Source organism: Simochromis diagramma, unplaced genomic scaffold (genome assembly GCF_900408965.1).
Source record: "Simochromis diagramma unplaced genomic scaffold, fSimDia1.1 OVJJ01000205.1, whole genome shotgun sequence".
In the NCBI taxonomy this organism is placed as follows: Eukaryota; Metazoa; Chordata; class Actinopteri; order Cichliformes; family Cichlidae; genus Simochromis; species Simochromis diagramma.
This window is the reverse complement of record NW_024386782.1, coordinates 8,338,218-8,351,489: the sequence shown is the minus strand read 5'-3', so window position 1 is coordinate 8,351,489 and position 13,272 is coordinate 8,338,218. Positions and strand designations below refer to the sequence as shown.

The 13,272-nt window shown below is 42.5% G+C and overlaps 1 protein-coding gene across 12 annotated transcripts in view; it reads right to left on the bottom strand.

Moving 5' to 3' along the window:
* LOC120726862 (adhesion G protein-coupled receptor L2-like) overlaps positions 1-13,272 on the bottom strand; it is an 89,157-nt gene that overhangs the window by 37,110 nt on the left and 38,775 nt on the right. For 8 of the 12 annotated variants that reach the window (XM_040020851.1, XM_040020899.1, XM_040020879.1 and 5 more), the window contains exons 4-6: positions 10,291-10,400; positions 8,015-8,029; positions 5,987-6,787 (exon numbers count right to left, since the gene is read on the bottom strand). In XM_040020851.1, coding sequence (XP_039876785.1) covers positions 5,987-6,787; positions 8,015-8,029; positions 10,291-10,400 — 926 coding nt within the window. The remainder of the gene's footprint in view (positions 1-5,986; positions 6,788-8,014; positions 8,030-10,290; positions 10,401-13,272) is intronic. The other 4 variants (XM_040020868.1, XM_040020906.1, XM_040020890.1 and 1 more) reach the window with 1 other exon arrangement.

The window sequence follows — 13,272 nt, the reverse complement described above, 5'->3', positions numbered from 1 at the left end:
TTGCAGATGAGGATTTTTTATTGACTCAGGAGAAGTGAGATGATTCATAGGCTGACTTGGTTGATTCAATATACGCATATAATGCAATACAAGGGCAAGTGTAATTAGGTTTCAGAATATTAAACCTCTCCATACCTGAGCAAACTTGTGCTTTTCCACAGGCTGATATAAGCTCTAATATGCATCTGGCTGTAACAGCATGCTTGCTTCACCTGATTAACCTGCTCCTGAGACGCTGTTTCTCCAACTCAAGAGACCAAAGCACCAAACTTATTACCCTGTACTGAGAACTATTTAGTTTGCTTTTCGGTATTTATATTCTGTTTGTTTTCCATTTTCATAAACGTTGTTTGTTTTCAATTGTATGATTTAATCAATTTAGATCTGCAGCAAAAAAAAAAAAAGAAAAGAAAAACTATGATGAGGTTAGGAGAAAAAAAGAGGTTCTGAATTAATCTGTCAACGATTATTTTAAGCAATGGTTAAGCTTTAAGATGTGATTAAATGTTATGTATTCAAACTGATGGCTCCGATGCTTTTACGTATTCACATTGTGAAGCAAAACAGGTCAATTATTTATTTAATACCATTTTATTTTAGCATTTTTACCATATTTTAACATAACTTTTTTTAAATTAATGCCAATCAGATTTTGTAACAAATCAAACACAATCAATTAGCTCCAACACAGTCTGAAGCAGACTAGCTGAGATTTAAATGTGCAAAAATTCAATACAAATACTCATTTAGTCATGAATATTTAATAGTAATTGCTTCAGACTTGTTTCTGTTAATCACTTAATTGATTATATGACTCATCACACAATGCTTTTCAAATATATGAGTCAAAACCCTCGCATACCAATAAAGCATTCCCAGTTCAGTATTCCAACACAGAGCTGTAACTTGATTATTCTTATTAGTGATTAAATTGCTTATAGCTTCCCTAATATAAAAGAAAAATGCCCAAGGTTATTAAAAAAAGAGAAGATCATCACATCTGTAACGTTGAGAAATTATAAAAAAGGATTCAGAGTTTGTGGGTCGTCATATTCGTTTATGTTCATGTGCATTTTAAATTGATTATCCAGGCACAGGGTGCAAATTTTGACAGCTCTATAGCAGCCGGCATCCCTAAATATTTTTCATACTATTAGATCATATACATCATTTACTATTAGATGGTCATTGTCTCTTGTAAGAGACTGTCAGGGAGAATCATGGACTCGTATCACTGTAATTAGGAGTGGTACTCTGATGTCAAGAGCGATTTTTATTCTAATCAAAGACATGATACCATCTTTGTAGCTGCTTATAGTCATCATGTCTTGGGTTTCATATCACAATGTGACTGAGAATAACACCAAGAACATCAAATATCTATTCAGTAGTACATCCAGTAATGTGCTTATCAGATGTCGATGCATCTGAGGGGTTATTTTGATGTCTGTGCACCATGCTCGCTACAATTTTCCTTTGATTGCAAAGAGCAAATTCCCCTCCAGTAAGAGCCCTGTGTCCTCTGATAGCACTCAACCAAGAGAGGGCTGCACCAATTAGCTACCATTTCTCTCGAGAGGCAGCGAAGTCACTCTTTATGGGCAATCTGACACCAAAGGCATACTGTTGACATATGGTGAATAATACCTCTTGTAAATAATGGAAGAGTTTGAGATTGAATGCTTGAAAAATGACTGTCACCAGTGTCAAAACAGAGTGTGTAAATTAAAACAGAGCTAAAAGGAAGGAAAACCATTATGCAAGATCATCCATCAAGACACTGGAGATGGAACAGAATTAGTTTTATCACTTTATAGCCCCCCAGAGTCATTTACGTATCCGAGAGGAAGATGACAAAAAATATTAAACCATAATCAGATGATCAGAGGTCTAGACACTCTGTTTGTCCTTGCTTTTATAGCTGACACGGCTGTACTAAAACAGCGTGGGTTTGGGGTTTTTTTTTCTTCTTCATATCAAATTACACACATCGAGCGAGAGCAGTAAAAACTATGTACCTGTCCAGATAGACACCAGAATAAATGCATCATAAGCTGCCTAATACTTGCTATTAAGGGAAAAGCAATGACAGCTGCAGTCAAATCAAGCTGTTTTAATTGCTTTCAGTTTTGAAGCTGAATCACTTACAAGGCTAATCCTCACAGTAGACGAACAAACAGACCCACACAGCTGAAAGGAAATCATTGCCATCGGTTAGAAATCATCCTTGCATTACCAGGATTCCTTTTCGGAGCTATACGAGTTGATAGATTTGTAATGAATGGAAGAAGGAAGCACGGTAAATAATGTACAGTCTGATGGGTAAAAATAAGACTGCAGCCAGCAGCTGGTAGCTTAGCCCACCGTGACTCCATGTGGGGGTCCTCGTGTATCCATGTGTGGTTTGATTGGCCTGACTCCACAGCGAGGGGGAGGAAAAGAGCCACGCAGAAGCTACAGTTGGTTTTTTGCCTCTTTACCTAAAGCCACTGCTGGTAATTAATGACAGAAACAAATCCCAGAAGTCATGAATTTTACATTAGGCTGTTTATATGCACTAATGCTCTTCTGCCTGATTCAAGCTTTCGTGACTTGAGCTTGGCATGCAGGGTACAAAAAAACCGCAAAACAATCCATGTGTACTTTCTGATCCGATGCCAAAGTTCATGTCATTATTCCTCCTAAAAGTACAAAAACTGGAGTTATTATGAAATTGTTGCAGGGCTGACTGCTTTATTGACACTTATTCTTTAAAGAGCAGCAGACAGAAAAAGGCTCTGCCCGACATATCCTATGTCTGTGTGGGGTAATTTATGAGGCCTGAAACTGAATACCGTGGAGCAGCAGACATAGCACAGTCACAACCTGACAGTCTGAGTCAGAAGGATGGCAGAGCGGCTCACAATACAGACACATGCATGCAGACAGGAAGATATATGCGCAGACAGAAATACACTCTGAGCAAAACACCCCAAAACCCTCTGTCATATAGGCCTATAAGGTCCACTGAAAAAAGTTTTCCTGTCATAATCCACCAAGCAGAACAATTAGAGCTGTTCCAAATCCCCGACTCATTCTCTGGAGCCCCTATTTCTGTTGCCAAACATCATGCATCAGAGTGTGGAACACAGGCTTAGTGCATGACACATCTATAAATGTCCTCCGTCTTGAAGGCACACCTGGAGGCGTCGTTCTGAGATATGAAAGCAAACCAAAGTGCAGCATGGCGCACAGCTGGATTTAGCCGACAGATATGCGCCGCATGCAGGATATGATAATAATTGTTTTGTAATTTAGCAGAGAGCCCACTTATTGCTCACTGCTACCATGCTATTCCAAGGAGCTAAGTGTTTCGGATAAAGCCAATAATTTTATGCCTCTTGTCTTTAAGACCTCAAATCGATGCTACCTAAAAGACAAATTAATTTTCTGTTTTCTCTCCTTGTTCGCATGAAAAGCTTTCTGCAATTACTGGTCCTTTTGATTGGCTTCTGAGCTGTTCGGACTGAAATCAGCTAATGTCTCTGCACATCACAGAGAATACATTACCGCTGTCCCTCTTGGTTCTGTAACTACGGGCACTGAGAAGGTAGACTCTCCAGATATTGACCAGAGCTTTTCGTGTTCTCAACGCATTAGCAGAGAATAGAGGTTTCCTCTAAACTTGCGCAAATTATTTAGAGCAATAGGCGAGAGCGATCGATTTGGGGAATGATCCAAGCTAATCACCTCAACCCGGGGCCCGAATTAAGAAACCTGCACTGTTACCAACACTACACAAGGTAAAGGAAATATAGACAAGATGCTAAGGTGAATTATTTTCTGCTTTGATTACTTTGCTAAAAAAAAAAAAAAAAAAAAAAACTTAATATAAACCCCTAATCCTGCTAGCGTTTCAGCGCCTCTGTAGGATGAGCACTACGGCCAAGGTTGATGCTTCTGACAGAAAAGGACACCGACGTTCATTGTATTACACGAGCTCTAAAAAGGAGAGAGATACATTGGGTTTGGTGTTCGAGGTAACTTCACTCTGTGGTCGATGAATCTTAATGGGCACAATTAATTTCCTTTACGCCTCAAGTGCCCCACAGTTTCAGAGAGAGAGAGAGACATTATTTCAGCACCATTAGATTACCCTGCAGAATAGGTTGTTTAATTCAACGGCATATCATGGGCAGCAATAAATCCTAATAGCTACACAGTAAAGAAGTTAAAGGTGTAAATCTGAAAAAAACCTAATAAACAAGAACCAATTATTTTCAAGTGCCATTCACGGGATCTGGCATGCTGCTGCTGCTGCTGCTGCTGGCCTTGGCATCTACAGATGCCTCCTCTCTCCTACTCGAGCTCGCAACATTTCATAATGTTCTCATAAGGCGCACTTAATGAACCACACTGACAAGTTCTGCTGCAAAGACACATTTCTGATTGGATCCCAATAACGGAACAGTGGCAGGAAGCCCGCACTTCGAATAATGAGTGAAATCAACAGCTATGTTCTTTGGGGTTTCTTGATTAAATGCACTGTTGCTGCAGCAAGTGGCAACACCAGGCTTCAGTGGCATTTATGTTTACCGAGCCATTGCAGTAGCTGAGGGAGCACATTAGGCCCTTCATTGAAAATGCTCTGTGATGGCCACTTTTCTCCTCTCCCCAAGACTCCTTTTGAGACAAGGAGGGTAATTATGATAATTCAGTTGTTAATTACATTTACATACATCAGGACGTGAGGAGTTGAGCAGGCAGTTTGCATGCATGACGAACTCATTAAAGTTGGGAGTATTTTTCATATCTTCTCCAACATACTCTTAATTGAGGCTTTGGTTGTTCCGCGACTCAGACACAAACCCGGAGCCTCCCTTGGGTGTCGAGTTATCATGCCGGGGGAGATTCCAGGGAACAGCGGGAAAACAAACAGACGTGTTGACAAGAGGCCAGAGTTCAGGAGCACACAGCCTCCATTGAGACGTCAGCGGCAAACCGCCCCCACCCTACCCCCCTCGCCACTTTTCAACAGCTCAGGTCAAGAATCAGATTTCCCCCACCGCTGTGCGTAGCCCCTCCCGAATATCCAGAAGTTAAAAAATCATAACCTAATCCGGACCACTGCCTGAGGGCAACCTGAGCTTCTAACGTATCGTCGAGTCAGGTCAAGATTCTTGTTTTCCACACTTCATACAGAAGACTTAGAGAAGCCGAGCTTTATGGGATAAGATGGTAGCAGTCAGGCAATTAAACCCATTATCAGCTGGATGTAAGGCCGCAGTGTGGTGACACGTATGTCGCCTCTCAGCACTTCACAGATTAATTTAAGCCCCCCCCCCACCTCCCCACCCCACAGCCCCCGAGACGAGATTCTTCGGCATAATCGCTTTCCAGCCACTCTCCTGCTCGTGATTCACTGAGTGGTACATAAGTCTCGCACACCTCAGTCTGGCGATTTTTTAAAATATTATCCCACAATAGGGTAGCGATTATCTTCTGATCTGTTGCAAAAATGGCCTCTGTGAAGTTGATGAGGTAACCATAGCAACAAATTGAAAACCCGAGGTAAAGAGGGAGAGGATAACCTGTGTCGTACTGTGCACAATACCTCTCAAGCATATTCCCAGCAATAGAGGCGAGTTCAGGAGGGCCGTGTTCATAATGGTTTTGGATAAGGCCCGAGATTAAAGAATTTGATAGGGTCCAAACTTCAGCTGGAAGGAGTGCCTCGGCTTGCCTCATGGTAATAAAGGAGCTGCTTTTTTGGTTGCGATGCAACCCCCACTGGGAGCTATCCCTCATTCCAAGGTGAATGTGTAATTTCTGTCTGCAAATGAGCCCTTTCCCCAAGACTAACGCAACACTCTTTTTTTTTTTTTTTTTTATATATCACACCTGACTTGCATCCAAAATTAAAAGGCAGCCATCTGTGACATCCCACGCTGCAGCCAAACAATAGAAGAATTAGACAAAGACTAAACAACAATGGAGCAGCTCTCACCTTCGGCGGGATCCGGCGGCCCGAAATCCAGGTCGTAGCGCAGGATGTAAAAGTTATTCCACACGTACAGCTGGTTGTCCCTGGGGTTGTAATCCACAGCGGTGATGTACTGGTACTGGTTGGGGAACAGGATGTCTGTGTACTCGCCTTGGCTCAGCTTGGTGTTGTAGATGTAATCGATTTGGCTCCGGCTCGCCTCGCTCTCGTTCTCCTCATAGGTGGAGCGTACTACGTGCAGCACGCCGCATACCATGAAGGCGTTGGAGGCAGAGCGTTTGTCGTAAGCCGTCTCCCAGGTGGCTTCGAAGCGGAGCGTGTACGGGTTGAGCTGGCTCACCACTATGCGGCCATTGTTCTGCTCTGTGGCGTAGATTACCCACAAGCCCCGCTCGTCTACTGCGAGGTCAATGTCGGTCTTGCCACCCCAGCGGTAGGGAGAGGTGTCGTGGTAGTTGGCATTGTTAACGATGGCCTCGCCGCTTTTGATGCGCGTGCGCAGGTCAAACTTGACGATGTTGCGTGTGCGCTCCTTGTTAAAGAAGATGGCGCCGTCATAAGCGACGAAGCCCGTCCCGTCGACACGGTGCGGCAGTTTATAGGTGGTCGTCTGGCGACCATTTTTTAAATCCTCCAGAGAGGCGTATTCGATGAGGGTGTCAGTGCGGTATGGCGTCCAGGGCATGAAGAAAATTTTGTCTCCGGCCTGCAGCGGGTCTTTGCACCACGAGCCGGCCTGCTGCTCGCCTTCAAACAGGAAGGTGGCGGCGCCGATACTCTTCAGAGTCCCGGGACAAATGAAAACTAGTGACAGAGAAGAGAGTGAAACAAAATAAGGCAAGAATTTATATACTTTTGAGAAAAAAAAAAACAGTATTATTTGACAGGCATCATTCTCGCTGCTGTGCGACTCGAGTGCAGGACAAAAAAGATCAGGGACTGTGATTTTGGAGGAATCTTTAAACTAGTGCTTTTGTACTACCGCTAATGAGCAGGGAAAAAAAGAAAAGAAAACAAATGCATGTATCAACAGCGATTGTTCACAATGAGAAACGTGTGGTTGAGAGATCTTGCATCTCAGGGGTCTGCTGATACATCCTAACGGGGACAAAACAAAACAAAAATGAGAACACAAAGAAAAAGGAAAAATCCTGCAAACGAAAGACGTGGGAAATGGAAATAAGAAGTAGGGTTCACAGTGTTTCGATTGGAACTTGTTTCGAAAAATACCAGTCTGTTGTGATGTCAAATGGCACACGAACAGCTGGGTATATGGACACACTGCACATGCATACTCACATGACTGAGGTCATAAACCGAAATGATAAGGGGTAACGGGCTTCACGTCTTTCGATAGGAGTGAACAACAGGTTGTTAATGGTGGTGGTGGCGGCAGCAAAGCAGAAGGTAAAAAATGAAAGTGGAGGTTGGAGGGGAGGGGGGAGGCAACAGTGGTAAAGGATTTTCACTACTTCTGTGGCAAAAAGACAGAGTAACCACTGATGGGTGAGGGAGGCCATGGCAAGGTTCCCGTTTAGATGCTTTTAAATTAATTGGTCCTGGATTTTAAAAAAGCAAAAAACAAAGGGAACACAGTGAATTGCTGTTTTTTTTTTTTTTCTTCAAACTTTTTGTTCAGCCTGTGCCAATCTCACTCAGCCATCACTGCTATTTCACATCACGTGCTATGGGTGCAGCAGAAGTTGGGCCAAGCAAACTACGACTGAGCCAAATAAGAATATATACACACAACTAGTGATTCTTCAGGGTTCTGGAACAAATCGACACCGGACAGTTGGTGATTTCTGTCACACTGTCAGGGAAAAACTACGTTTAATGACCGCGGATGTCATTTGAAATTGTGTCCATTTGGACTCCAGTGGGTGCAAACAATCCTCCTATGGGTTTAGCATTTGACAGGAGAGGCAATCAGGAGAGGAGGGGGGGAAGACGTGAAGGGGGGAGCTGTACTCAACACCACAGAACAAGGAGCCAAAGGAGGGGGAGGGAAGGACCAGACCACTCATTTACCTTTTTGCTCCACTTCTATTTCAGGCATTGGAAAAGAAAGCAAAAAAAGAGTGCGAAAAAGGGAGAGAAAGGTTATCATGAGTCAACTACCAGGTACAAAGAGAAGAATTAGTTTGAGGGAATGACCATGAGATGAACTGCAGCGCTGCTTAGGGAGGAAGAGCTGGAGGAGGGAAAGAAAACAAGGATGTTTGTTAGTGAAAACGGCCTCTCGTCCCTAGGATATAAAAACAGACAAGTTATATGACCAGAGACGAGCTACGTGCCGTGTTTTCCAGTGCATTAAACGTTTCGCTTTCCTCGTCTTTGTCTGCCAACAAAATAATGCACTGGCCACTGCAAAAGCAGAGCAAATCCCTCTAAAAATGCTTCCCCCTAAGTGGCAGGAGAATAGAAATCTCAAAGTTCGGCTCATATTTAGATGGATAACATTCTTAGAGAAACAGCACAGTAATTATTTTTGGCTTGTATTGACTGCGGGTGGAATTTGTTCAAACTTTATAAACACAAATCAAAACTCGCTTCCAAACTCGCTCGCCCACACACGTAAAACATGACACGGTGCTAATGTTACAGACCAAACTCTCAAATGAGCCAAAGAGAGCAACAGCACATGAGATGACTGATGGATATTCGGCCTAATATGGAGTTTCTTTAGTGGGCTGTCGAAGCTGCATATACTGGGGCAGAGGAATGGGGTGGGGGGAGGCTGGAGACAATATGTGAGAGATCGAACGTTGAAAGGAAGGAGAAAAAAAAAAAATCGAGAGCAAAGAGGTTAGTCGGGGGGATTAGACAGGAGGTGAAAGGGAGGTCTGTTTGAAAGAAGAAGAAAAAAAAAAGAGTGAATATTTCTGAATATGTTTACATTTCATCAATTTAAATACGAAGGATTTAAATGAAGCCTGGACTAACTTTTTATAAACTAGTCTATAACACTTTTAAGGTAGATTTAGTTAAACTAGACACCAGAAACAAACCAACCAACTCTCAAGCGATTTAATTAAGCCACTTTCATAATGGAATACTAGAGACACTTCACAGCTGAATACATGAGTTCTGGTTTAATCTAAGAGCAGATGCACATTCATTTTGATTTTTAATCTGCCTCTTATTCAACGTGTTCTCAAATTAAATGACTGAACACACTGTATGAATGCAAAAAACAAAACAAAAGCAAAAACCAGTGTACCCAATTATTTGTAACATCTCGGCGAAAGACAATAAATCTAAAGTTAAGGCCGGTGGAAGGTCAGCTCAACGAAATTACCAGTAAACATATTTTCTTCCACACTCCTAATGGTATCGCCTCATGCAGATAGTTTTGGGATTTTATTTTCTTTTTTTTTGTACGTGTTTTGTTTTGCTCATGAAAACTGCTGAAATTTCTGCTAGTAGCCAAATACAAAAGAGACAGTTTTACAAAAGGGGAAAAAAAAAAAAAAAAAAAAGGGGGGGGACGGGGGGGGACCTTTTACTACGGCTGTTTGTTCAATGGAAAGTAGTTCCAGTGATAACTCTTGACAGTAAGCGCTGTGGTTTATCCAGACAAACAGCAATACTGCTCCTGAAAGAGATTTTGCTATTGAAATACTTTAATTACGACTTTTCAGTCCCGCGTGCTGCACAAATACATCACCGCTGCAGACAGGGATGGGGCTTTATATATGGATCCGAAGCCAGACTCAAATCTGCTTTTTGTGCGTTGCGTGTAACATTTTGTTTGACCCTGTCAGAGAACGCCTGGTGGACCTCAGCTTCATAAAAGACATTTTTGCTCTTGCAAACTTAACATTAACCAAACTGCCAGCAGTGAGAGTTGCTATTTTATCAGGCAGGGTCAAGTGAAAACAGGAATAAAGCTTCTTGAATGTTTCCCAAATAAGACTAAGGCAGGATGGTCATTACAAAAAAAAGAAGCCTTTAATTAATCCAGTTATTTGGAACCAGAGCCAGAATTAGGGTCAAACGGATGTCAAATAAGGTGATTTAAATGTCTAAAACGGCCTGCGTGGGTGGATTCCATTAAATGTAATTTCGATTTTTTTTTCCATTATTGGGGTGAACTGGAGCTTTAAATGACCAAAACACTTCATATTTCAACATAACTTAGCGTCATTAATGCTACAATCCCGTTTCAAATACATCAGCGGGAGCACCGTCCGTAAGGGCGAACTGCAAAATACTTGCAAATGATGAGACACAGCGGTTACATCACACCATTTTCAATTGCACACAGTAAGATTTCAGTATGAGATTTGGATAGCGGTACTTACTATATGGAACACACTCATACTGGACCTCTAAGTACTTGTAGGTGCCAGGGCATGGATCGGGAAAGACATCAGAGCCAGTGACAACCACGCACTGCGTACGGTTGTTGCACCTAAAGAAGAAAAAAAGATTGACCAGAGATTTCATCATGACTACCCACAGCAAGAGCACTCCTCAAAGATAACATTAATAACAAAGATGAGGCCGGGAGGGGGGAGAAAGTTCATCGTTACAGCTACACTGTAATTGATCAAATCCCAGCCGGAGCTGTCACAAATGCACTCAAGTTTAAACCTTTGCAAACAGAGAGAGAGGAATGAAAACATTAAGGAAGAGTAAATGAGCATGATGTGATGAACGACAGAGCGAAAGAGCTGCTAAAGGCATGTTAGGAATTAGTCTTCGCACCGCTATTGAAAGAGAAGACATTCATTAAGACACACGCGACAGGTGGCGGTGACATGCAGTGGACATGAATGGCTGGCCTCTAGTGCAACAGCAGCTCCTCTGCATGGCACGAGAGCGTCATTTCGATGAGAGGCCTTGCAGTGTGAAATGGTGTCCCTAAGTCAGAGTCTGACGTGTGGATTGCAGAGACGGCATGCGTGCATGTTAGCAGATGTTTCTGGGTGCTGAAAAAGTTCGAGTAAATCAGAAGAAAAGGAGGGGAGGTGGGGAAGGAAAAGAACAGCAGTGGACTGAGTTTGTTTAAATACTGCATAGGCTGAAATTGGCTCCACTTCAATCAAGCTCTGTTGAGATGGAGGGATTGAGAATGTCACCAGTGACAGAGGCGAGCCAGAAAAAAGCAAGACAGAAAGAAAGAAAGACAGAAAATGGCACCAAAATAGGACATTAAGCAATTTGCAAGCCTCAGATAAATTTTTCAGAAGGTCTGAAGCACAAATTCAAGTTGGACGTACATTTGAAGACTGGACAAAGAACCATTAGTCATTCGAGAAGCTTCCTGTCACTGCAAATGGGAGTCGTGCTGCACGGCAACCACACGAAACCATGACAGTGCACTTTTTGGCTCTGGTCAAATTAATGAACGTAAAGGTAAATGTGTGTGCATTAAGAGACAGAGCATGCATCTTAACAACAAGAGCCATTTTCTTCAAACTAATGGATTATAAACGTTATACGGTGTGGGGGTGGGGGCTCCCATTAAGGAGTTAACAAATAGCATCGGCATCATCGGCCACGGTTTCAACATCACTGACACTAACGCTGCCAGCTGCACTTAGGAGAGGTGCTTTTGTGGCTTCACTGCAGTGAATGCTCAAGAGAGCTGCTGCAAAGGAGAAGGGTCACTGCATCAAAATGTGAACTGACTGACGGCAGATAAGAACAACACACTTGATTAAAATGCACCCCAACATATTTGATCTACTTCTACGTTATGAGTTTATGAGTCGGACCGACGACAGCCCCGGTGATAGAGGGTATATTTAATCAAGTAATATGGTTGCAGGTATTTGTAAATTGCTTGTGTAATTCATTTTGTGCTTGTACTTATTTTCAGAGGATTTACAAGAGTATATCAGAGAGATAAAACTAGCGTATTTAGGTGTTGCCTATAGATGAGTAACCAATATCAAGTCACTAAAAACATTCACAGCAGAGTAACATATTCCTTGAAAGTGAGCATTTTTCAGTGAGTCATTCATTTTCAATGCTTGCATGCGTTGGGCTTATCATTACAACTTATAATTACGTGCACAGTCACTTTGATGAGTTCTGTCTGCCACGTGGTACAAAATCTTCCAGAGGAAATAAAGGCTTGACTGCACAACCAAAACAGAAACAGGACAGCACTTTTTATTTTTCCACAAATATCAGGAACTTTCCCCGGGTAGCTGGATTAGCGGATGCTGGAAACCCTACCTGGCAAAGGAAACAGGAGTGCAGCTGTCGGAGGAGGCAGAGAATGCAAAGTGATTTAAAAAAAAAACAAAAAAAACAAAGCAAAACAGTAAAAGACGAGTAAACCTTGGGCTGGCATTCACTTTTTGGTGAGCACTCCTGGTCTTAAGAGAGCTCAAAAGCAGCAATCAGTGGACATTATTTCTGGGTCAGTAAGTAAGAAAATCTACCTACTTATTACCCAAACACAAGCAGGAGTTTCAAAATGAAAAGCGATCTGCTCTTAAAAGCTGTAGCGTGGGTGCCACTTTTTGTTTTTTTCCCACTTTTTGGTCAAATAAGGGTAGAAAAATACAGAAACGCCTGCCTAACTACACAAAGCGCTGAAACATTAGAGATCATTTGGTGTCCTTTAAGCGCTGTTTTGGTCTCTGTTACCTGCAGCTATAATTATATGGGTCTCCAGCTGAGGACTTGTGTGTTTCACTGAGTCGTTTGTTGGAGATGCAGACTGTATATAAAAATGGAAGTGCCTTAGCATTGTCTAAAGTGTAGCTGTCGTGTAAACTTGCATTTTGGATAATGGCCGGTCAGTAGTGGGTGATTCCTGGTTGCAAAAAGAGGTCAAACTGTACTGAAATGACCCCGCTGCTCGCTTGATTTATGACCGCAGTAAAAACACTCTCTTAATGAGGCCATGATGGACTGTCTAGGGTGTACCCTGTAGCTGGGATGGGCTGCAGCTCCGCTGTGACCCTGAATTGGATAAGTGGTTAAGAAAATGGATGAATAGATAAATGGATGGTCGATTTCTCTGTCAGATCCAGATCCGGTCTAAGAACGTCAAGATGGCCAAGATGCTCATTTCAAAGCCTCATAATGGGACTTCACTATCATGGTGGCTACTTCCATCATTTATATACAGCCTGTGGTTACAGACAGAGACGTGCAGTGAGTCTGATGCAGTCCAGGAAACCAAAGCCAGGAGTTAAAAGATGAACTGAGGGATAACTGGAGAGTTGGGGGCCGATGCTCTGAAGGGTTCATCGTTACAAGAGAAAACCCTTCACATTGCACATTATCGCTTGATTCATTGGAACTACAAAATATCGATCGGT